The sequence below is a fragment of the Phascolarctos cinereus genome, unplaced genomic scaffold (assembly GCF_003287225.1).
Source record: "Phascolarctos cinereus isolate Bilbo 61053 unplaced genomic scaffold, phaCin_HiC Scaffold_726;HRSCAF=1367, whole genome shotgun sequence".
NCBI classification, from domain to species: domain Eukaryota; kingdom Metazoa; phylum Chordata; class Mammalia; order Diprotodontia; family Phascolarctidae; genus Phascolarctos; species Phascolarctos cinereus.
The window spans coordinates 310953177-310979455 of NW_027556098.1; the positions used below are offsets into that span (position 1 = coordinate 310953177).

Here is a 26279-nt window from a genome sequence, read left to right on the forward strand (position 1 = left end):
CTGACATTATCTAAAAATTAATTTAGGTTTTCCCTAGAGGCTCCTGAGAGGACTGGGCTGTGTTGTTACCAAGGGACTAACACTTTCTGTGAAAACAAATTCTTAGGGTCTTTCTACCTAAAGCTAGTCAGAACAATGACCCCTCACCTCTATCCAGAGTCTGACAGAATGTGGAATCACATCGAGCCACGGAAAGGCATGCTATGGTATAAATATCTTACTTCACACAGAAAGTTGTTTGTTTTTTTTGTTTTTTTGTTTTTTTAAACAGACACTAGAGTTCTTGGGCCTGGAACTAATGAGAAATTCGGTTTCCCCTTTTCATGTGACATACAATGGTTCTGTCCAGCTCTCCCACTCACCATGAGACTGAAGGATGGTACTGCTGACTGGGGGAGGGCTGTTACTGGGCTGCCTGAAGAGATGGTTGCTGGGGTGACTAGGGGGAGGGCTGGAGGGCTGAATCCGCAACCTTATAAAGAGAAACAGAAACAAACCTCTCAAGACCCCATCACAAGCATGAAGTTGACTTCAATTACTCAAGAATTGCCTAAGAGGCAGAGGGTACTTAGCTTTGTTAAGGCTTACAATTTACACACATCATCCACAGTGTGCTCCAATCAATAACTCTCTCCAGTTTACCAGGCCTCTCATAAAAGGCATTAGCAGAGTCCAAAAGGGGCCTATGTTCAGTCTCTTGCACCAAGTCATCAAGTTACCCATTCTTGGGAATAAGCAAGTAGAAATAAAGCTGTACAAATGGGTACAACTTCAAGGACGTGTCTAGAACAGTAGCGGGCACTGAATAAATAATTGTTCAATTGAATTGAAGGAGTCTCTTCTTTGAAATTTAAGTCAAATACTGTGTTAGCAACTCAGCTTTTAAGATGGAAACTTTCAGGGGGAATGCCTTAGAAAGCTAACAGCTTCCCCATGACAAATCGGTTAGCCCTAGAGGTCTTTACTGTCGAGATAGCTTGGATTTAAAGCAAAACAATTTGTCACCTCTGGAGCTGGTGGGTAAGAAGGGCTGGCTGGTTTTCACACGTAGCCTGAAGAGGTGGAGAGGGTTGAGGAGGACGGATACAATCCTAAAACCAATAGAGAAAAATCATCTTGAATTATAACATTCTTGTGAGCTGTTCTCCTAGAAGGAAAGGTAGAAGTCTCCGTGACTAAGATTTCTGCCTATCTTGTTCAGCTCCCAGTTTTAGTTGCTGAAGATTTTACATTTTATCCCGCATGTCAACTCCTAAAATATCACTGAAATGAGATAATACATATAATACACTTTGCAAACCTTAAAAGGATATATAAATGTTAGCTACTGTTAATACTCCTTCAAAAAAACTTCATTCAGGGGCAGCTAGGTGGTGCAGTGGATAGAGCACTGGCCTTGGAGTCAGGAGGACCTGAGTTCAAATCTGGCCTCAGATACTTGACACTAGCTGTGTGACCCTAGGCAAGCTGCTTAACCCCAACTGCCCCACCCAATAAAAATTAATAAAAAACTCCATTCAATGTTAATAGACAAATTAGTCAGAAATCAAAGCCCTCCTGAACTTGGAGAAAGCTTAGCGAGACCTACCTGAATTTGCTGCTGGAGAATCTGTTGATGTTGCTCCTGCTGGTATAACATATGTTGCTGCTGGGTCTTCTCAAGTGTTCTCTCATCAATCTGCCCCCCATACATCTTCTGCAGCTGCTCACACTCCTGTAATGAATGCAGTTCATATGGATTGGATGGAGCCAATCCTATGCCATACACTGATCACAACAGATGCTCCACAGTCTCATAGGCAGAAAAAGTCACAGGAGATGAAGTGTCCTTGTACAGAGAAACTGATATGTTTATATTTGTGTGCTAAATATAGTCAACCAGGCTCGGTCATACGGAAACATATGGAAAAACCTAGAGAAGTCCCCTCTTCCAGCTTTGATATCCCATGATGACTTGGGTAATAATGGAGACGATGGTCTGCTGTAAAACACATGTACATATCTTGTGCCATTCAAAGCTCCGTCATTCCAAAGGCTGAGATTAAATTAGAGCCTTATGTTGAATTTGAAGTCACATTTCTTAACTCAAGGAGCACCGAGGCAGCCCGGCTGTAGAGTGTGCCAGGCAGTAACCACAGGCTCACACAGACCATTGACCAGGAGAGGAATGCCAGGGTTAAAGGTACAACCCAAACTCAAGATATTCTCTTGGGAATCCTAGGGACACTAACGGAGTCTTGCCTCTTGATAGTACTGGATGGCAAAAGGGTTTTTAATTAGAGAGCAGAGACCCTTTACAAGAAAACTTTTCTTTTCTTAAGCCATAAGCCACAGTGCTGCTGATGTGTACGGCAGGAGGGCCCCTGCATGGGTACTGAACACCTCTGGGCATCCTGTCTGGGCTCTCTGTACTAATCATACTCCCCCAGCAGCACCTGGAGCCTTTCCTTTACCTGCTGCAGCTGTTTGATGCTGCTGTGGTTGCCCATCTTCTCCAGGTGAGCTTTGAAGGCCTGGATGCTGGTGGCCCCATCAGAAAACCGGCGCACAGGGGAAAATCGCTCTGTGGGAAGGTGTAGGGTATTGGAGTCCTTGTAGACAGAGCTGAGCACAGGGGAAAAGAAGGTTAAGGACCAGGGGTCTCCAAAAGCTCTGGCAACACATTTTTCTAAGTGGACTGCCTGCCCTGGAGCACACTGAATGTTCATCCAGGCACCAGGACAGCAGACGGTATGTATATGTTACAGAAACAAGAACATTTCACAGCTGTGTAGTACCCAAGGAGCTGACGTGCACTTTCTGCAGGCTGAGTCTTCCTTTCAGAGGACTTCTGCGCAGCTTCCATTTCAACTTACCTCTGATAGGAGTCAGTCAATAAGCATTTATTAAGGGTCTATCTTGCCAGGCTCAGAGTTAAGCGCTGAGGACACAGACAAAGACAAGCTGGCGCCTGCTCTCCAGAAGCTCAGGCCTTTACCTTTGGAGCCCAATGATACTGACAACAGTAACTTTGTACTTACTGAGCAAGGCCCACGTCTCACAACAGGCCTGTGGGGCAGACAGCGCAAACATGATCATTCCCACCTTACAGATGAAGACTCCAAAGTTCAGAGAGCTAAGCAGCTTCCTTAGGATCACACAGCTGGTGAGGATCAGAGCTGGGACTCTCACTTGGGTCTCCTGATTCTATGGCTGGTGCTTTACACTTTGCCCCTCAAACTTTACCAAGATTAAGCATGTGTGGAGACCAAATGGATGTACCTGAGGCCATCGAGAGTGATGGTTTCTGAACGTCCCCAGGTTAAACTGAGCAGGAGTTTTTGCATCTATGATCATGTCCTTCAAGCAGTGGCTTCACATTGATTGGGCTACAAATTCTCTCAGGAATAGGTTCTGCAGTAAGAGATCAGCATTTCCAGAGAAGAACTGTAGTCAGCCTTGTGTTTTGCAAGGAATTTTTAAGTTCTAAGGCCAACATCTGCTTCCCCCTTTAAATATCTATGTGCCAGGCACTGAGCTATGTGCTTTACAAACATTACCTTATTTGATCCTCATAACATCTCTGAGAGGTAGGTGTTATTATCCCCATTTTACAGATAAAGAAACAAAGGCAGACAGAGGTTAAGTGACTTTTCAGGGTCACATTCACACAGTTAGTAAATCTCTGAGGCTGGATTTGAACTCAGGTCTTCCTGACTCCAGGCCCAGCACTATATCCATTGTGCCCTTTAGCTGCCTTAAGTATATTTTAAGCACTTCCCATTTAGTGATTCTACCACAGAATCCAGACAACTAAACTTCATTAAACTATTGCCAAACTTGAATGAGAAGCCAATAATTTCCTATGGGATTCGAGGCTCTGCACATGGCTTGGCAGCTCAAGGAAAGATAGCCATGCACTAAAACTTTTGGCCACTATGAAAAGAAATCTCTCCAAGAAGGAGGAGAGCTCCTCCTCATTCTCCACCCCTCCCCATTCTCTCACCACAAAAAGATGGGGTAGTAGCGATATGACTGTTCTGCAAAGACATGTACAGCTCCTGTGAGAGCAGGCCCTTCAGAATGAAGACAGACAAGAGCCCGGCTGTTGATAAGATAAGCCCAAGACAACAACAGGGCTAAAGTTAAAACCAACTCTTATTACCTAATCAGTAGGAGATGTTTATGAGTTTAAGGCATGCAGATAAAAGATTGCCAAGGCAGCATTCCAGTAGCCAATGGATCAGATCAGGTTTCGTATTGAGGAAAGGGATGACACCATGCTGAACTCAGTGATATGATGCACTGCCTTTCCAATTACTCGTTTTGGACTGAAACAAAGCCCCTGCCAAGGAGGCAGGTTAACAAGAGTTCACATACACTGCCAGACAGGCAAGGGACTAGGAGTAAGTAGTATGATGACTGTGAAAAAGGTATAAAGGAGACTGCCTTGGCAGGAATGGAAATCCCCTTCCCCTCTCATTATGGACTTCTATTTGAGAGAATCCCTACCTGAAGCTTGATGTTACTGTGCAAATCAAATGTGAGTGAATATCTGCTTCAGAAGCATTATGTACATGAGTCGTAATGACAAAGTCCAGCTCTCCTTAGCATCCTCTCCTTAGTCATTTTTTATTTTCATTTTAACTTAAGAAAGAGGCTAGGTCAAACTTACTAAGGACCTAAGACAACTTCATGGATTTAACTGTATTTTTACTTTGTTCCAAAACTTTATTAATTTATGACTCTTCAAAGTCATTAAGTGATCAAGTGAGTCTTATTCACTCAGAAGGCCTATCCTTATTGAGTCAGGAGAGACCAAATCAGTCTCACTGTAATAAGTGTTCTCCACCACCTATGAAACCAGTCTGAAGACTGACTTTTTCAGAGCCTGATATCAGCTGTTCAGGCAATGAATAACAGACTGATACTTAAATTCAACAGGTAACTTTAGACAAATCACCGCTCTGTGAATTTCAGGAGACTTAGGATGTTGTTAATTTTACTTACTTATTTTTAAATTGTGTTCAAATGTGTGAGAAAGAATGAGGTTGAGGTTAAGGGCACCCTTCTCCACTGGACAGTAGGCACACAAGGTTGGCAAAACAAACAAACAAAAAATCACAGACTTTCATCACAGTTCACTCAGACCCCTTCTTCTACCTCCAAGCTGAACTATACCTAGATTACTCCAAAGAGATAGATGTGTAAAATGGTCTTTAAGATCTTTAGAGGAGATCTCTTTTACTGACTACTCATTTTAGTATTCAGCAGCTCTGGAACTTGTTTTTTCTGACATCTAACCTCAATTCCCTCTCTGCTGTCATATTTCTCTGGCGACTTAATCCAAATTTGCTGGGTTCCTTACTCCCCACCCACCCACCCACCCACTTCCATTCAAACTGATTTTGCCACAAAAACCTCTTGGAATATTCTAAAAAGAATGTTCCCATTAGAGCAAGCAGCTTTCTAGAAGGCAAGGCTTTGGCACTGCTTTTAATTGTTTTTTTTTTTAATTTTTAGGCAATTGGGGTTAAGTGACTTGCCCAGGGTCACACAGGTAGTAAGTGTCAAGTGCTTGGTCTGAGGCCAGATTTGAACTCAGGTCCTCCTGACTTCAAGGCTGGGGCTCTATACACTGCGCCACCTAGCTGCCCCCTTGGCACTGCTTTTACGGAATCCATTGTGTACTCTGAGCCCATGTGATTTTCCTCCAATAATGTAAAAGGTCTATCGGGATTTGCACAGGCAATGTCTGTAAATATAGGCTAATTTTCATGTTTTCCTAATAAGGACACTTTCTCAGGAATTTGGAGAATCCAACTTGAATCTTGGAGTGCTCACGCTAAAATGTGGCTATTTGATGGTAAAAGAGAAAAGAAGTAACACATCTTCTTTCTGGTGATGATAGAGGTTGGAGCTAATGATAGAGGGGGTTGATGGAAAAAAGTGGCTACCCAACAAATCACTTCAAAGACTCCTAAGTGATTGCTGGGTATAGAAGCTTATCATTCTTCCAGAGTTCCAGCGTGGCAATCAGTCTCTCTTGGCCTGCTCAGAGTTCACCTGTTTCTGCCGATAACATCAATGCTTAGCTCAGCACAACAGCTATCTATCTACAATAAAAAACACTTTTCCAAGCTTGCTAGTGTAAACTGGTTGCAAGATTTCATAGCGACGGGCACATCAACCTCATCTCCTTGGTAACCATCTTGACCTAACCAAGGAAGAATGCCAGATAAATCTCGCAAGCGAGACTTAAGCAAACTAAAAAGCTAGCGACCTGATGTGGGTTTCAAAACTCTGTCCATTCATCTTGAAGCTGTCTCTTGGGAACATGATGCTATCGAGCAGAAAGATGGCCTTTTTGGAGGATCCTTCATTAATGAAAGTCACTCATCTAGACAGTGTCTCCCAGCCTCCTCCTGTCCCCCAAATTTGACTTGAATGTAAGTTTTGTGAAGTTTTCTCAATCAGAAAGGTTAATCCTACTTGTGCTTTTTTTTTTTAAACTTCCAAGGAAACTGATTACAGCTGAAAAGAGATGTAAGAAGATTTTCCTTCCAGAATAGTGGCATGATGATTTTGCAAATATGCAACAATGAGCAGGTATCATAGTTCTGTTTTCCAAAGAAGAGTTCGTCTTCTTCCACATCTAGGCCTGAAGCACAGTGTAACAATGTGAGATGATATTAAGGGCTGATTTTTCTGCAGGAGACTGGTCATTCAAAGTCAGATCTGCTGATATGCCATCAAATTTTCTGGATCAGGCAGATTTTCTGGGTGCTTCTGTGGCGGGCAGGTCTAAAGTTTAATCTCATCTCTGAGTCAATAGCTAGACTGTTGGGAATCAGCTGAAGACAATAAGGAGCTGTGCAAAGTACTTGGGAAAAGTGAAGCTCACATAGTTCAAGGACCAGCTGGAAAACTTTGCCCTTTTCACTATTCAAAGAAGGGGATTGATCCCATTTAAGTTCAGGATGGCAGGTAGCTTCTATTTGGAGCCCTGCTGTTTGACACCATCTGTTTCAAACTCAGTTGGATGGTGCCTGTCAGCTGAGCCTCAAGGGTCCCACACAGCTCATGTGGCTACTCACCGATGCTGATCAGGTACCAGGTGAGGCGGCCAGACCCGGGCACGGAAAGGCTGCTGTCCTAACTGCCGCTGCAGGTCCGAAGGAATCTCAGCTGTTGGGTTGGTCATGGCCAGTGTATGTCTTTTGGACCTATTTGCCAAGTATCTGCAACAAGCAGGAGCACATTTCATAATGAAAAAGAGAGATAGGAATATTCTCCAGCAAGAAGCATTAGAAGTTAATCCAAAGCACTCACAAGGAAAAAATGTGCTCTTTACTGCTCAAAAAGGGCTCTAGATGAAAGCAGAATGCATAGCTGGCCAAACAAAAGCTGGCTCAATAGCTAAGTGGCTATCCGACAGTAGCCACAGAAAGAAACAGAGTGAGCGAGCCTAGGAGCAAGACAAGAGAATCTGTTTCTTTCCTTTATTCTGCCCAATAAAAAGAAACTTCTTCTTTGATTTTTTCACTTCATTTCTGTTTTCCCTCCAACCTTTCAAAAGACTTGGTGAATAGAAGCATCTAAGAAAGAACAGGTACTTCATGGATATGGTTTCCAGATGTAAGCATAGAGGAAACACTGAGAAAGACCCAATACAATTCCATTTGGTCAGTAAGGTTTTGGGCCTTTACTCATAGAAAGCTCATGGTTATATCTCACTAAGCTACAGAAAGTAGCTAGGTGGTAAAGACCTCTCCATATGAGGTTAAAAGAGATGCTACTCTACATGTAAATCTTGTAGTTGTTACTGGATCTGTAGAGAAGAAAGTGGTGTTATGCTCAAGAAACAACCACTTTTTTGATGAGAAGGAAATAAAGACGTGGTTGGGTTCTTAGCACTATCCAATTTTTTTAAAAGGTTTAAAAGTGAAAGATTCTCAAAAGCTGGGGAAACCCCCAACCTCAATAAGTTTTCTCTCAAAGTCTTTAAGGGTCGCTGTTATGATGAAAATATAATGAAGTTAATCCTTTACAGCAAGTTAAAGATTTTGTCCAACTCTATTGTAAGTTTGAGGGTTGGAGTTTTTTCATCAGAAAACTGACAGGTGTGCTTTCCTGTGAAAGTGTGACTAAAGAGGAAAGAAAGCCAGGGAGCAGAAAATGAAGTCCAAGAAGGAAGGGATGGAAGAACAAAAGATGAAGGTGTTTTAAAGAAGGAAGACAGCAGGTCCCCTAATTTCTCTTCTATAATGGAGTTAACACTGCCTGATGGTTATTGTTTGCAACATCCCCAGAAAACAAAGAAGAAAATCAAAAGCTGCAAAGATTCCTCTTGAACAGCAGTGATCCCCAGTGATTTCTACACTACGGTAAAAGCCTGCCTCCCTCTGTGTTCTTCCCAACTTCAGACCCAGGACAATCTTGCCCTCACACTGCAACTCTCAAAACAGACACTTAGGCGGATGGAAACGTGCATTAGCTACAGTGATCAACCTCCATGAAAAGTCTCCATGAAAAATGGCCTTCTCTCATTGTTAGCTACTTTGTCTTTTTAAGCTAGAAAGCAGTCAGTTAATAGAGAGCAATGTAATTAGTGGTGTGGTAACTTGCCAAAAGAAGCAAGCCATTAATAGTTGAATATCCAATTTGATAAAGGCATCCAAGCTTTCCCCAAGAGCCTAAGAAAATGATTTTACTCCAATTTCCCTTAGGGAAAAATACACTGTCTTGAACATCAGCTGTATCTCCAGAAAAAAGGAAGAGCTCAAGCCATGTCTCATTCCTTAGGGGAAAAAACCAGCTTCAAGAGTTGGCACATATAGAGCTAGGGGCACCAAAATAAAACAAAGTACAGTGTACTTGGCCACCATAAGCTTTCTGTGATGAAGCATCCAATCCAGGCTTGCAAACAACAAAAGTCAGATTTTTGGGGGTGTATCTTTCATGGTAAGAAGGGACAGAAAGAGCACACTGCAAATATCACAAGGGCTATGCTCTCTCTTTGTAGAGAGGAAACCAATGCCAGACGCATCATGAACACCCTGATCAGGATTCACTTAATCCAACAACCCCAATTTCTGTCAGCCAATATCCGGGTTATTAGTATGTGGGGGGGGCCCTTTTGCGCCTTATGAATACTGCTGATGGTGCACTGGGAAGGTGGAAGGGAAGAGGAAGAAGGACTGCACAGCCAGGACTAGTGAGGTGCTTATGGGTTACTGCTGTCAAAAAAGGAACTTCCAATGGCTCTTGTGGAAATTCCATTTCCTGGGCAGTCTTTTGCTGATTTCAGCATCAGGAGGAGCATGCCTTCTTGCACACACAGAGGCCACATTAGTGTTGAATGCTGCACTGTACCACGACCTTGGGCAGAGGTGGCCCTTTGTTGCCTGCCAGGAGAGGCTGCCCAAGGATGTTCTGCAAGCACTGCCAGATGTCACATTACCTCTGTACAGCTTCCTGATCTGGCTCCCCATCGGAGCTCTCCTCATCCACAGGGGTAACTGCTGGCACTGCCTGAAGAGAAACAGGAAGGATAAGCACAAGAGAGCTTATTTGGCAATTTTTCTTATTCCCCAAACCTGGTTCCTTGGGCACCCCTTTTGTTAAATTTCTAGGCTAAAACTTTTGGGGGGACTTGAATCCCCTTTCCCCTGCACACTTCCTTAAACCCTTATTAAAGGAAATACCCAAATCATGATTTCAGATCTAAACCCAGTGAGAGAGACATCCATGAGATACGAGGATAATTAGCAACAAAGACAGAATGATATGACAACTCACAACTATCAAGGACTGCATAGTTCATAACATGCTTTCCTCTCAATAACCTAGTGAGGTAAGAGTCCAAGTATTTTTAACCCTATTTTACAAATAAAGAAACTGAAGTTCGGAGTTAGATGACTGGTCTGTCACACACAATTAGTGGGTACCAGAGCCTGGACGAAATCCAAGACTCCTTACTCTCTTCACTATGTCACACTGTAAGAAAAGGGAAACAACAAAAAAAAGAAACTGAATGGTCTGGCCAAGAAATAATCTGATTTACTGATCCAAATTTTACTCATTTCAACCAGCTCAAGATACATCTCTTCCAAAAAGTGTTTATTGACCATTCTCATCACTGTTCATCTCTCCCTCTTTTGAAACCCTAAGAATTCATTCATCTCATATGGACAAATAATCATCTACAGTTTTACACTGTATTTTAAAGGTTTCATTTGTATTCTTATCTCCCCACCTCGATTTTAAGTTCCTGAAGGATAGTGGTGAAGCTCCTATTCTTTCATAGCCCCTATAACACTTAGCATAATGCATTGTACACAGTCAACAGTCAGATATTTCCTGAATGAGATTATGTGCCAGGAAAATGATTAAACAAAACTAGAGTTCAGAGGAGAAAAATAATTTAAAGGAGAAAATGCTAAAAAACAAAGGAATTGAGGGGGCAAGAGAATTAGGGAAAAGATAATGAGAACCGAGGAGTCATGTGATTCTATCACAGGCTGAAGTATTACTGAAAAAGGAGAAAATGCTTTGGTGGGAGGAAATTTTCAGAAATCAATTTAAAAAATAACTGGAAGGAACTACCAGGTTCAACTAGCTTTTACTGAAAAGCTGATCCCCAGCTAAGGACTGTGAGCTAAGCTGCTACTGCTGCTGCTGCTGCTTGAAATGGAAAGAGGCAGGGATGTAGTGGAAACTGACCTGGTACATCAGGAACCGGTTTACAGCTCACAGAAAGAAGCAGCGTGCAGGTTAAAAAAAAGCTGGGCAATAACCAGGGAGAAAATATTGGGTTAAAAGAGAAAGAGGATCAAGAATCATCTAAGAAATTCCAGTCCTCTTAAGAAAATGGGAAAGACCTTCACCTTAAACCTAGGAAAATGAACTCAGAAAAGCTAATTGGGAGATTTTTAGAACACTACCTTTGTATGAAAGACCCCTGAAAAAGTCAGTGATCCAACTGGGTCTGTGCTGCTACTCACTGGTGTCATGGTGACGAGAGGGGACGGTCCCCTTGGGCGCTTCAGCAGTTGCTGGGCATGCAGCTGGATGTTGGCTCCTCCATCTGATGCCCGCCGGCCCAGGGGGCCCATTCCATTCAACAGCTGTAGAGTGGGAGGCTGCAGCAGGGACTGCTCCTGCCAGGGACATAGTGGAGGAGGTGGGTTGATAAGATAGGGAAAAAGTGAAGGAGGGAACAACCTTATTTTAACCTTATGAAACTGAAGGCTCTTTTCATCATGGTCTAGAGGAAATTCCAGCCCTTCCTCCAAATTTCTCACAAAGCCCTCTCAACCCAGCTACTTAGAAAGGAAAATCCTCCTTATCCAATGGGAAACCATTTAAGTCCCACTGATGGTAAAGTCCAGAACCCATAAGAGTCTCAAAGGATGCTCTAGCTAGTCTTTCTAGGGGGCTTCTTTTCCATGTATTAGACATTTCCTTTTCCTTTGTCCACGTACCTTGTACTCTAACTGCCCAGTTGGCTGCAGATTTTGCATAGGGAGTAGGTTGTGCACGAAATTCATATTAGGGGCCACCTGCAGGAATGGAGCCTGGGGGCTGACTCGAGGAAAGCCCGGAAGGAGCTTCTGAATATCTTCTGTGACTTCCGTGCTGACAGCATATGAAATGAAAGAGAACTTCAGTTAGACTCTTATTCAGAGCACCTTCTATGAGAGGTAGCATGGTATAGTGGAAAAAGTTATGCCTGGAATTAGGAAGACTTGGGTTTAAACCCACCTCTGACCCTATCTCTGCGATCATGAGCAAGTCACTTAACCTCTGAGCCTCAGTATATCATCTGTAAAAGTGACATTCATAGTACCTATCTCACAGTGTTGCTGTCAGGAACAAATGCGATAAGGGATGTAAAGGGCTCCAAGAACCTTAAAGTTCTCTTTAAAGATCAGCTACCATCATCACCTCTAAAGGAGGAGGAGGCTAAATCCAGCTCTATTTCCTGTGGCTTCGGTCAGTTCTTTCCAGGGCAATGCAGAAACCCAAAGGGAAAGCTCTTAGGGTCTGGGGACTGATAGTAGCTGCTGACTATTCATGCAGAACCAGCCTTCCTTACCCAAGAAAGAAACCTCGGCAGCAGCCAGCATCAGGTTGGCTTCTAAAATCTCAGAGGGAAATAGAAAGTTTCTGGAGGATGCAGGCCAATCACTGGAAACAATGGCTACCCTACGTTGGGGCTGATCCACCAGGGGAAGAATGTAATTATGCTTGTCAGTGATGCTGGGGAAGAGCTGCACTGCATATTTGGGGCTGTCACGCCACAATAGGAGCTTTTACAACAAACTTTAAAATAAGAAATCTTTCCACCTAAGAGAATGACATAGGGCTCCACCTCTTTGCAGCTGACAGTTTGTGGAACCAGAATATGTCTCTGCTGACTATTCAATCACAGTAATGTAGCCTAGGGACTAGAACAGTACAGGCAACATGGCAACATGGGAAGGGCACTTTTTTGAAAATCTATCTGTAGAAGGAGAACTGAAATTTTAAAAGACAATCATGTCTTATCTCTATGATCTCTGTGCAATTAAGAAAAAAGGAGGGAAAGACTAATCGTATCCATCGGATCCTTGGGCTGCAGAGTAGAAGAGGAGAGAGATGATCATCGGGGTCTCCAGGGTTAGGACTACACCTTGGATGCATGCATCCCTCGGGGGCGGCTCATAAGCAACTCTAACTGTCATCTACGTTTGCACCACTTATTCTGAGGAGTGTCAAACTCACCTGAACTTTGTGGGAGTAGAGATGGGAAGGAAAGGAAATATTGATGAATCTTAAGTATATGTAGGTAATGAAAAAGGGGGGGGGCTGGTAGCATTTAAAGTGGTAAGACTCAGGAAGTTGGCATAAAGTGGGAGGATACATGGGACAAGCATGTTACTCTCCACATGATTCCTTTGACATGTAACGGGGCAAGATAACATGTAATCCTTCCAGCTTAATGTTTAAAATGGCAATGGAACATGGCAGTAACTACCTACCTACCCACAATCAGCCAGGTTGAGTTCAATGTTTGATCAGTATATTGTCTATAAGCCCTGCTTTAGATTAAAACTGGTTTTGTGCCTCCTAGCATAGCTCTTTCCTGGAGGACTCTATAGAGGAATGTTCATTGAACAACTGCAATGTAAGGAGAAATCCACACAGAGTTGCTAGTCAAATACTCACCGGGGGTCAGCTACACCCACTGTGTGCCTCCTCATTGAAAGGTACCGGACCAGTGCTTCAGGAGATGGCTCCTCACCTTCATCACTGTCCAAGTTCATTGTTCCATCCGTCTGAAGCAGGGAGGATAATCAAATTGAAAGAGCAAAAGACCTGGCATATACCCCTTCTTCTTACAAAGATCTATACAATAATTATACAAAAATAGTCAATTACTGGGCACTTACTATATGCCAAGCACTGTGCTAAGTGCTAGAAACAGAAATATTTACATACAAGATACAGAAGCAGTGAAGGAGGGAATAGTGGGTAGAGGAGGGACCGAGAAAAGCCTCTTGCAGAAGGTGGGCAGGGGTGAGGAGGGAGAGTATTCTAGGTATGGGGTAGAACTAGTAAAAAGATAGAAAGAAGGAAATGTGAAGGAAATGTCAAGCAGGCCAGTGTAGCTGGACTGTAGACTATGTATCAGGGAGAGAAATGAAAGAAGACTGGAAAGGTAGGAAGAGGCCAAGTGATTAAGGTTTTTAAAAACCAGACAGTATTTTCTATTTGATCCTTGAGGTAACAGGTAGCCACTGGAGTTTACAGAATAGGATGATGATAACAAAGTCAGACCTACGCTTTAGCAAAATCACTTTGGCAACTGAATAGAGTATGGAGTAGAGCGGGGAAGAGCCCAACCAACACGCTGCAGCAACAGTCTAGGTGTGAGGTGATGAGGACCTGTGTCAGAGGGGTGTCTCTGGGAATGAGGAGAAAGGGACAAATGCACTGTAATGACAAGATCTGATAGCAGACTGGGGATGTGGGATGAGCACGAGGGAGGACTTGAGGATGATGCTGAGACTGCAAGGGCACTGGTGCCCTCAATAAGAAGAAACATTTGGAAAAGCAAAAGGTTTGGAGTGAAAGATACACAGTGAGTTTGAGGTCCTATAGGAGAGCCTGTTCAAGACGTCCAAAAGGCAGTTGGTGATGTGGGACTCTGAATTCAGGAGAGACTAGGGCTAGGTATCTATCTAGAGCTATACAGATCTGTCTCTTGTTTCTCTCAAAGTCATTTGCCAAGAAATGATAACTGAACCCATGGGAGCTGATGAGACTGCTGAGTGAGGCAGTACAGAGCAGAGCTTGTTAAGTTTCCTGTGTCATGGACACCTTTGCAAGCCTGGTGAAGCCTAGGAACGTTTTCTCAGAACTGTGCTTTTAAATGACTGAAGGAAAGACTAGATTTCAATTAGAGGTAAGTGAAAACAAAGATGTAATTTTTTTTCCCATTCAGGTTCAAGGACTCCAGGTTAAGAATGCCTGATACAGAGGAACAAGAAGGGCCAGGACAGAGCACTGGGGTACACAAATAGTTAGTGCTCATGAACCAAATAAAGATCCAATGAAGGAACCTGGGAAAGAGTAGTCAGATAGGTAAGAGGAGAATCAGAAAGCCATGGTGTCAAACTCAACTAGAAATGGTTCCCTGAGGGCTCGCTAATGATTTAGAAAACCACAAATTAACATTATCTGTGTGGAAGTGTCTTCTTATTTGTGAACTGTAAATGTGAATTGTCTTGGCAATGTATGACATCTCTGAATGAAAAGACGATTGATAACTTTGGAGAGAATGATTCAAAAGAAAGAGAGACTCAGTGGAGGCATCTAGTATAGACAGCTTTCTCAAGGAGTTTAGTCAAGAGTGGAAGACAAAAATTACAATACTGTGGCTAGCTGGATAAATTGTATCAATTGAGGGTTTGGGTTTTTTTTTTCCTTAAAGGATGGGGGAAGCACTGACATGTTTGTAGGCAGCAGAAAGGCTCTAGTTTAAGGGAAATATTAACAATTGGAGAGAAAGTAGGGATAGTAGAGATACCAATCTGATGGTGAAGACAGTACAGAATCAAGAGAAGGATGTAGAGAAGGATTTGCCTTGGTCAGGAAAAATAACTACCTCTTCATGAGAGCTAGGGGAAGCGAGAGATGATGGGGAAAAGATTATTAAAGTGATGAAAGATAAGGGAACTCTCAGCAAATGAGTGAGGTCCCCAGTTGAGAAGATAGGGCTAAGGGGTGCCATGGGAGGCTTGAGAAGATTTGAAAGAGTCAATGTGGTGAGTGAGATGATGAATTCATTAGAAAGGCATAAAAAAGATAACCTTGCTGCTGTGAGGGCCCAGCTTAAATTATGTAATGTAAATTTGTAATGGACCTAGTTACTGTGGTTTCATAATGTTCTCCAGCTCTGTTCAACAAGTAAATAGGAGTAAAGGAAATGGAATAAAATTATAAAATATTCCTTCCAGAAATAAATAAAATCTCAAATAACTGAAGAGGCATGAATGGATCATGATAGATCCATGCCAATATAATAAAAATGACAATGCTGTCAACCTTTATCTACTGTTGACCATCCTCTCCTCTCTGTGTTTTCTTAACACTACATTCTCCTAGCTTTCTTCTTCTCTGACTACTCCTTCTCAGCTGACTCTGCAGCTCTCATTACACTCTCTAACAATGGGTGCTCCCCAGTGTTCTATTCTGGGCCCTCTTTTCTTCTCCCTTTACACATCTATATGCAGATAACTCCCAGATATATAGACAGATATCAACAGATACCCATCCATATGTCTAGTGAGATAAAAATGTATATCAATATTTACACCTATGTCTATGTATATGAGAGTTACCTATGTAGATAATCTACTTGTCTATCTATATATCTGGCCAGACATCTCTCCTGTAAGCATCACTAATTGCTTATTGAACATTTCACATTGAATGTTCCCAAGACATCATAAATTCAGCATATCTACTGAACTCATTATCTTTCCCCTAAAGCCTCCCCTCTCCCATATTTCACTATTTCTCTCAATAGTACAACCAGGCTTTCCAGTGCTGAATTAATCTCAGCATTAATTTTCAACTTCTCATTCTCCCTTACCACATATATCCAATTAGTTGGCAAATCCTGCAGTTTCTACTTCCATAATATTTCTTGTATCCACCTCCTTTTTTCCACTCGCACAACTACCACCTTCCTTCAGGCCCTCATTACTTATCTCCTCACACCCTGCAACAGTACTAATTGGCCTCCTAATTGACCCCCTTGCTTCATGTATTTCACCACTCCAGTTCAACCTATGCACTACAGCCAAAGTAATTTTCCATTAGCTTATACCACATGATTCTCCTGTTTAACCAACTCCAGTGGTTTCCTATTTAGTTTTTAAAGTTTAGTTTTTAAAGCCCCAACAACTTGACCTCAACCCTACCAGTCTCCTTATTCCTGCTCTCATACTCTTCGATCCAGGCAAACTGGCCATCTATGGTGTTCCTTACTCATGGCATGCTATCTCCTCTCTCTGTTCCTTTGTACACTCTGGGACTCGTGGACTCTTCTCTTCCTTTTAAGATGCAGCTCAGGCACTAACTTCTGTAGGAAGCCTTTCCTGATCCCACTAACTGCTTGTGCCCTCCTTTTGACACTACCTTGGATTTAGCTACTTTCTTTATGTTTGTATTTATTAATTTTATAATTATGCTGCATATATTTTTACATGTACCTGTTATTTCTCTCATAAGCTCACTGCAAGTAAGTTATATCCTTTGTACTTGTATCCCTAATGACTAGCACAGTGCATGGCACACAGTAGGTGCTTAATAAAGATTTGCTAATTGACTGACAGGTAAATGTGTTATCTATTGAGGCACTAAGAGATGGCAGGGATCAGGCAAGGCTTCCTGTAAAAGCTGAGATTTGTGTGGCTACTGCAGAATTTTTGGAGAAATATGATAAAGGCCTAAACTGGGGTAGTAGCTGTGTGTGAGAGAAGAGAAGGGAATGCATACACAAGATATTGTAAAGGTAGAGATAACAACACTTAACAACAGTTTAGCTATATGTGGTGACTGCAAGTACAGTTGTCAAGGATGACACTGAGGTTGTGGTCCTGGGTGTCTTCGAGGTCGGGGAAACACTGGACAATAATGGGGACATATGTAAGATGGGAGGGTTTGGAAGGAAGGATAATAATTTCTGCTTTGAAAATATTTACTTTAAGTAGTCTATAGGGCGCCCAGTTCAAAATGTCTAATTGGCATCTGGTCAAGAGAAAGGTAAGGGTAGTTTAAATTAATCTGAGAATCATCTGCATAGAGATGACGACAGAGACTCTGAAAGCTAATGAGATCACCAAATGAGATGATATAGAGTAAAAAGGGAAGACAGCTCAGGACACAGTCTTAGATAATACCCACAATTAGCAGGCATAAAGTATGAAGAAGCATTCAGAAAGATGGGGAGAGAGAAGAAGACAGCATCACAAGAACCCAAAGAGAAGAGAGTATCCAGGAGGTAGTGATCAGCAGCATCAAATCCTGCAAAGAGGTGAAGAAGGATGAGGATTGAGAAGACCATTCAATCTCCCCATTAAGAGATCACTGGTACTTCTAGAGAAGAATAATTTTGGAAGTTTCAAATGAATAGTGAGATCAAAAGCCAGAATGCAGAGCATTTAGAAGTGAGAAGGTAGGAACTGAAAGCACCTAAGACTTTCTCAAGCAGTTTCAAATGAAGAGGAGGAGACATAGACAAGGATATATTAATATATTATTGGAGAAGCTATGAATTGGTCCACCATTATGCAAATCAATTAGGACCAATACTTAAAAATCCCTAGATTGTGCATATCCTTTGACTTAGTATATACCCAAAAAAGGTCAATTATAGAGGAAAAAGACCCAGGTATAGAAAAATATTTATAAAAACACTTTTTGTGAGAGCATGACTAGAGACAAAGTGAGTACTCATCAATTGGAGAATGGCTGAAACAATTCATAGTATACAGATGTAGCGGAATATTTTCCTTCTGTAAAAGTGATGAAAAGGACAGATGCAGAGAAACTTAGGATGAATTGTATGCACGGATTCAGAATGAAGTGGACAGAACCAGGAGAATAATTAATCCAATGATAACTGTAATATTGTAAGGGAAAACAACTTTGAAAGACTTGAGAACTCAAGAGGAAGAATATAGTGCTCTGGACCTGGAGTCAGGAAGATCTGAGTTCTAATTTCACCTTAGATACTTTAATAGCTCTATGACTCTAGGCAAGTCACATAACTTCTCTGTACTTTCCCCATCTTTAAAATGAGTGGGTTAGACAAGGTCCTGTCCAGCTCTAAATCTCAATCCTATGACTAAGGAAAGGAATGATCAAACAAGACACCATTAGACTGATGATGTGAATATGCCTTCCACCTCTTGGAAGAATGGAGATGGATTAAATGTACAAAATGAGACATACCTTTTTAGACACAACCAATGTGAATTTGTTTTGCTTAACAATACTTATGTAGTAAAAGGGAGGGCTCTTGCTTCTGAAGGGGGAGGTGTGGGATGAGGGGGATATGAAAAAAGAAAATAAGACAAGAGCACAAATGGGATACTTTAAAAATATTCAGAAGAGAATGGAAGAAGTCCAAAAAGGGGGTAGTGGTATTGGTACTACTGTGTTAAATTTAATATGTACTTAAAAATGAAAGACTCAGATCTGGCAACAGTGATTCAGGGTTTCAATACACAATCCTTTTTTCCTGTTCTTTTTTTTTGTATATGGAAATGCCCATGTTTGCTGATGTTTGTCAAGTTAATAACTCAAAAAAAAAAATTTAGAAAAAAAAGAAAAGTTGTAGGGGTGAGGAGGGTTCCTGCTGCAGACTGACAGGGATAGCTACTTGCCTCCACAATTTGGTTCTCCGGGTTGATAAGCTGCACCTGGGGAACGTTGATGCTTACAGTGGTACCTGTTTGCTCTGCCTAGAAAACAGGCGACACACATTTGAGTGCATACACAAACACAAGTGTGCACACACACCATAATCCAGGAAAAGAGGAAAAGAATATATCTTTCCTAAAGCTTTCATTACAATGTCTAACCCTATTGCTACTCACAACCTAGAAAGTAAAAGTTACTGAAAGAAGATTGTCTTTAGGAGGAGAATCCTTCCCAATCATATTGAAAACAATATCTTGTAACCAAATAGAATGCTGGCTACCTAGTCTTTAACCTTCCTCTCTCACAAGAGCACCAGATCTTCTCTTGACCTCTGAAAAGGAGGGGGGCAGCGCACGCGGGCGCACAAGTACAAGGAAGTGGAGACATGGGAAAAAGGCTCTAACTCAGTGTAGCTGATTGTAGCTCTTCTGGCTCAGTTTGTCTGCTTTTAGGCAGAAAGGGCCTAATCTTACCAGTGGGATAGGTGTTGCCTATTCTAATCCAAGTACACTAAAGTCACTGCTCACCTGGATAGTGGTGGGTGCTGGGAAGTTCATGGTCCGAGGTACACTGGGAGGTGCTCCAATACGCAAGTTCTTATGTCTCTTAAGTCGGTCACACAGTAGACTATAGATCGCACTGTAGTGATCATAGGCATCTGTTCTTAATGACTGCCAAGAGAATAAAAAAAGGCCAGATAAAATACTACGTCATTGTCTAAAGACTTTCAATAGCAACACTAAGGTATAAAAGCCTCTAGGTAGAAAAAAATGAGGATGTAAACCATATACCTTACCCTATTTTCCATCCCCTGTAGAGTTACCTGTAGTGTACGCTCTTTGTCCAGTCCCATTTCCACCATTGCCAACAAAACATCTTCGTTCAGAGGCTCCATTTGTCTTTCTACCTTCAGATGCTGACATTCAGTTATTAACTGCAAGACATATAGAAAGGTAAGTTACAAACCTTAAACTGTTCAGATATGCACTCTCAACAAGAGTGCCCTTCATGCCACTTGATACTGAAATTTTCTAGTTTGGCACATTTGCCTAGGATAATGTTGAAACGAGACACTTCTGCAAATAAAAGTTTCCAGCTGTGGACAGTTTGTCCTGTGCTCTATTTTTTCTTTTTTGAGGGGAGTGCAAAGAGGATGTTTATGTATAAGTCATTTTGACTGAAATGATGGAAATAAAGGGGAGATGGACTCAGTGAACTCAAACAAGAGGCTGTCTACCCCACCAAGTGCTAGGGAACTAGAATTAGGAGCTTAATGTAAGGAGCAAGAAATCCTGTACTGCACTTGAGCAGCTCTGCTGTTTGAACGTCCTTTAATATCCCATCTTGCCGGCTCTACTTTGCTCCCCCACTATTACACATAGCTTAATTCCACTTCCTACCTTTTCAGGTCATGGCCTGATTACAAAAACATAGTGAGGAAACTGCAGCCACCCCTAGGCAGATGGTGCAGAGCTCACCCTGTCGAAGTTGGGATCGGCCTCTCCCAGCTTCATCCATTTGTGTTTGCAGATCTGCTCCATTGAGAGGCGCTTACTTGGATCTAACACCAGCATGTGGCGGATCAAGTGCTCACATTCTGCAAGACAGAAACAGCAGGCTATTTATTTTTTGGTCAGGGGGAAAAAATTCCAAAGAGTTGAGAATTTATGAAATTGCCAAGATTCTTTGCTTTTCAACTTACTCCGGGGCTTTAGCCATTTCACTGCTTATTCAATCAAAGGAGTGAAATTCAAATTAGTCAATTTGGTTACTTGTTAGTATTTTCATTAAAGGCCCACCTGGGGTGGTTTAAAGCTACTAGCTATGATTTGTTTGAGTAACAATCTTTGGATATTTCATTTTTTCATGCTTTTTCTGGCCCCACTCAATCTAGACAATGTAAGGCTGAGCGTCCTCAAAGATCTCTGGTCTCTTAACATTTCTCAAAATATTCAATCCTGTCCTCATATATATTATTTTGAACAGTATCAAACTTCTGGCTCAGGAATTTACTAGTTTTTCAGGGTATGTTAATCTTAAAACCCAGGGAATTAAAGGTTTATGATGGTGCACTGTGGAGCGAACAGGCAAGGACAGAGAGAGGCAGTGAATTAATTCCCAAGCTACAAGATACTTCCCTGGAACTCATGAAGACTCTAAGTATTCCAGTGACTAGCCACTTGAAAGTGTGTAGCATGGAGAGATAAACAGACACCCTGACTCTTTAGGACATTTTATTAAAATCATGTAGCAGTAGAAAGAACACTTGGCTTAAGAATCTGAGTTTGAATTCTAGCTCTGCTACTCACTTTCTGAGTGAACTTGAGCAAGTCCCAATGTCTATGGGCCTCAAGTTTCTTCATCTTTAATATGCAGATACTATATAACCTCTCTCACAAGGTGAGAATTTCATTTAATACAATTTATTTGTTCATTGTCTAGTACTGTAAAATAAGAAAGCACATGAAAATGTTCTGAGAAGTAAGAACAACAATAACAAAAGCTAACATTTCTATAGTACTTATTATGTGCCAAGCACTGTGCTAAGCACTTCACGATTCTTATCTCAACTAATCTTCACAACAACCCTGCGGAGTGAGGTGCTATTATTATCCCTCTTTTTTTTTTTTTTTTTACAAATGATGAAACAGGCAAAGAGAGATTAAAGGACTTGCCCAGGGTCACAAGGCTAGTAAGTGTCTGAGGCTGGATTTGAACTCAGGTCTTCCTGACTCCAGGCCAGGTCCTCAATCTAATGTACTGTGTCTCTCTCTCTTTTCTCTCATACTAGTTCACTCACATACTTACACACACACACACACACACACACACACACACACACAAACACACACAAATACACACAAACACACACAGATGTACATCTTCCCTCTGCTCACATGGCCACCATCCTCATTCAGGCTCTCATCACCTTTCACCTGGATTACTACAACAGCTTTCTGACTGGTCTCTTGGCCTCCCATCTCTCTTTACTTTATCCAGTCCACCCTACACCATGATGCCAAAGTAATTTTCCTTAAGTACACATTTGACCCCTTATTCAACTAACTTTAGTGATTTCTTAATGTCTCTGTTTAGCTTTTAAAACCCCACACAACCTGATTCCAACTTCTCTCTCCAGCCTCAATGAATAGTACCCCGCCCCAAACTCAACAATTCGGGCAAACTGGGCTCTCTGTTCCTTGGTCATGGCGCTCCATCTCCTATCAAATGAGATGGTATTTGTAAAAGCGCTTAGCACAGTGTCTAGCACACAGTAAGCACTGTAGAAAAGCTGATTCCCTTCCTTTCTCCTTCCCTTCCCGCGCTCCCTTTGTTCCCCCAATTGCTTCCTTACCCCTCTCTCTCAGAGCCCCTTTCTTCCCTAAAGATGTAGCTTAGGCACCATCTTCTCCATGAAGCCTTTCCTTACCGCCTTAACAGCTAACACCCTCCCTCAGAAACTCTCTTGTCCTTACCTATTTTGTACATAATTCAATTTGTTAATTTTATACTTATGCTGCATATATTTTTATATGTACTTGCTGTCTCTCCCATTAGAACATAAGCTCACAGGAAGCTGGGATTGTTCCTTTCTTTGTGCCTATATCCTCGGTGTCTAGCATGGTGCCTGGCACATAGCAGGTGTTTAACAAAGACTTACTGACTGACTGATCTAGGATCAAATAGAAACTCCTCTGGTATTCCAAGTCCCCCATAACTGGCTACAGGCTACTTTTCCAGGCTTCTTACACTACACCCTCCTTCCTACAACTCTATTGTCCAGTCAAACCTGCCTCCCTGCTCATCCTCATTCATGACATTCCATTCCTTCTCAGCACTGGCTGTCCCCTATGCTTGGAACGTTCTCTCTGTGAACTCCACCCTTTAGAATCTTTAGCCACACTTCAAAGCTCAAGTGCCACCTTCTTCCTAGGTCTTTCCTAATCTTCTCAGATGTTAATACCACACACACCCACCTGATACTTATTTCATATTTACTTAATGTGTACACACACACTAAATATGTGTATTGCTTCCCCAGATAGGATGGAAGCTCCTTGAGGGAAGGGACTCATTTTATTTTTGTTTTTGTACATCCCCAGCACTTAACACTTGCTTGGCACTTAATACGGATTTGATGACTGTGGATTCTTTTACTTTTGAGATGAAATCATCTATGCACTATAATCACTTTTCTAATGTATTATAAACACTGTATACAATTATCTTCAAAAGAATGAAAGATTATATTACCTCTAATTTTTAATTCACTCCAACCTTAAATAATAGAAAATACTTTTTAAAAACCCCACAAAGCTTTATTACACTGATTGCATACCAGACATGTGAAACTTGCCCATGCTTTATGATTTAAAATACAGTTTTGGTCACTAGGACTGTAGTTCCTACATTCCTACAGAATAGAGTAATTGCCTTTTCCTGCAACATTAAGCTTTTATTCCCACTTATATTATGTTTCTAGGCCAGCCAATCTAAAACCCACAATTATAGCTTCTCTATATATGGATGAGAAATGCCATTGGCAGGCATATTCTGGGGTCTGCAATTATTTGGGGGAAAAATACTGCATTTCATTCAGAAAGCCATGAGAGCTGAAGGATCACATATGTATTTTAAACCTCTAGATGGCACTCCTCTATTTTCTTTCAACTTCAGTCCAGAATTCAGCACCTTAGGGCTAAACCTCACTAACTCTAGAAGGGACTGCTTTAGCAGAATGACCAAACACAGACTTGTGGCTGGAATTTCCCAAGCAACATCCTCTAAAAAAGTAAACACCAGTACTCTCTTAATTTATAGTTTGTGACATATTCAATTTCAGAGACTCTGTATAAAGGGCAAGATCTTTTGTTTCATTCAACATTCAGCATACAAGTGATCAATATAAACTTAACATTTTTCATAAGTAATGAGAAAACGAAATACAGTAAGATACAGAAAGGTGTCACCATCAAAAAGTAAATGATCATTATCAATTAATACTTCTTCAGTGTTTACCAGTACATGATCTATATTTGAATGTGCTTTTCTCATATGAAATACGGTTAAAAAGGTTAAAATGGAGAATAAACTATAGCTAAAAATGGAAATTCTCCTAAGAACAAAATCAACCTAAAAGATAATTCAATCCAAATAGGTGAAAAGAAACTGGAGTCTTGGATCAAAGAGAACAAAATACCAACTTTTCCAGATGCTAAGAAACGGCCCTTACACTTGCTTCCTCCCTGAGGGCAGGGCAGGGCCTTGACTATGAATAAAAATGAAAAGCTCTGGGCTCCTCCTCAGGAACATGCTCTCTGAGTGAGGACCAGAGCAGCAGTCCCCCTTCAGAAGGCTGCTTTCATCTGTTCCATGTGAGACGCCAAGCCGTCTCTGTAGAGAAAATCACCATGGCTCCAATGAAACCCAATATACCAGCAGACTGTTAATAAGTGGATGTTCGGTCTGCGCCCTGCCTCAATGTTCTGACAGGCATCTGGATGGCTGAGGAGAGAGCTGCCTTTGGCCCAGTGTCTTAAAGTTGGAGGGTTTCCTGGGATAAGAATCAAAGGTGCAAGGAGGGCAAGGTAGATAAGGGCTTGGAGGAATTTATGATCCTGATAGTTGTTTCCTTATGAGTTTCAGAGTAATTAGCCCGGAAAAGGAGAAATCTGGAGGAAGGAGGGTAGGATTGTGAAAAAAAGTTCTTAAAAACCTAGACTTGTGATTTTAATGGTGTGGAGAGCACCCTGCATTAATGCAGATCAGCAAGATAACCAGAACTCATAATTTTAGTTTCCACTTGTACTGAGAGGTTAAGCGCCTTTCTTGACACATAGCTAGTTATGTGTCAGAAGGAGGACTTGAATCCTGTTTTTCCTAATTCCAAGGTGATCCTGTATCCATTATACCATGCTGCCTTCAAATTCAATTACGACTATACTGTAAAATATGCTAACAGTTCCTCATTTCCACAAGCAAGGGGAATAATTTCTCTAAGAGCTTCCTGAGGGTAAGTCTGAAATCCTATCACATGAGAAAGCCAGAAGATCTGGTGATGTTTAGCCTCAAAAAAAAAGGAGGCAAGGAAAGTCATGATAGCTATCTTCAGATATCTGAAGGGCTGTCATGTACAAGTAGAGAATGTATTCCGAGGTGCTCCCTGAGGGCAGAACTGGGACAGATGAGTAGAATTTATAGGAAAGGTTTTGACTCAATATGAAGGAATTTTCTGATGAGTGAATCTAATAATGGAACCTCATAAATTATTAAATGGAAATGCTCAAGCAGAGCTAAATGATTATCATGGATAACAGACAGGATAATCCTATATTAGGTGGGCAGTAAGATTAAATAACCTCTAAGGTTCTGTCCAAACCGTAAGTTCCTAAGTTTACACATTAGAAGAGGCTACCAAGAGATTCTCTCTGACTAAAGATAGGCCAGACAATCATCCATCTATCTTAGAAGGTTTCTTAGAGGCACAAGACTGGACCAGATGACCTTGATGTCCCCTATAGGAGTTAGAATTCTTTGACTAGACTTGTTGCTATTATGCAACGAAGGACTCTGTGAGCAACACTGCCATCTGATAAAATGTCCGCATGTGGTCACAGTATGACAGTTACCATGTGGTGAACTGAAACAACCTTTGGCAATGAAAAACATCTCTCCAAAAAACATCCCCTCCAACACCATTCCCTACACACGCTAAAGGAAACAGAGCTGGGAAAAGACACCAAAGGGAAGAAAAACAGGAGGAGGAAGAAGGATTCTGGAGAAAGTAATTCAAAATCTATTGATATGCTTGTAGAGGAGAATCTGTGGCAGCAGACACTGATTCAATTCCATTCAATTCAGTAAGCACCTACTAGATGCTTAGTACTCTGCTGGGTACTAGGGATTGAAATGCAAAAATGAAGTCATTCCTGCTCTCCTGGAATTTACATTACACAGGGCTGGAATGTGCCTAAAATAAGAATACACATAGTTACCCTATCTCTGCCTCTCTGATTCTAGGTCTTCCTTTGTGACTCTGCTCTGCTGCTATCGTCTCAGTGAAATCTTTCCTATTTGCTCCAGTTGCCAGTGCTTTCTTCTTTCTCAAATTATCCCTACTTAGTGTACACATTGTAATTTCTTCCTAAGAATATAAAACTCTGTTGTATACTCAGCAACTACAATCCTAGTAAATTCTTTTTAGTTTACTTGTTGAAGAGACAAGGTCCCTATAAAACAGCCCCAAGAACCAGATTTGAAGTTGGGAGATGTAGGTTTCCCAATGGAAGATCCAAAGATGCCCCATTCTTGGACACTAA

The 26279-nt window shown here is 41.6% G+C and overlaps 1 protein-coding gene across 3 annotated transcripts in view; it reads right to left on the reverse strand.

Annotated features, from left to right (window-relative positions):
- SIK3 (SIK family kinase 3) overlaps nt 1–26279 on the reverse strand; it is a 281596-nt gene that overhangs the window by 21332 nt on the left and 233985 nt on the right. Inside the window, exons 7-19 of one of the 3 annotated variants that reach the window (XM_020989698.2) lie at nt 20439–20557; nt 19784–19894; nt 19488–19631; nt 18924–19001; nt 13192–13301; nt 11466–11619; nt 10986–11141; nt 9443–9513; nt 7077–7220; nt 2454–2604; nt 1589–1714; nt 1006–1091; nt 363–472 (exon numbers count right to left, since the gene is read on the reverse strand). In XM_020989698.2, coding sequence (XP_020845357.1) covers nt 363–472; nt 1006–1091; nt 1589–1714; nt 2454–2604; nt 7077–7220; nt 9443–9513; nt 10986–11141; nt 11466–11619; nt 13192–13301; nt 18924–19001; nt 19488–19631; nt 19784–19894; nt 20439–20557 — 1560 coding nt within the window. The remainder of the gene's footprint in view (nt 1–362; nt 473–1005; nt 1092–1588; nt 1715–2453; nt 2605–7076; nt 7221–9442; nt 9514–10985; nt 11142–11465; nt 11620–13191; nt 13302–18923; nt 19002–19487; nt 19632–19783; nt 19895–20438; nt 20558–26279) is intronic. The other 2 variants (XM_020989699.2, XM_020989700.2) reach the window with 2 other exon arrangements.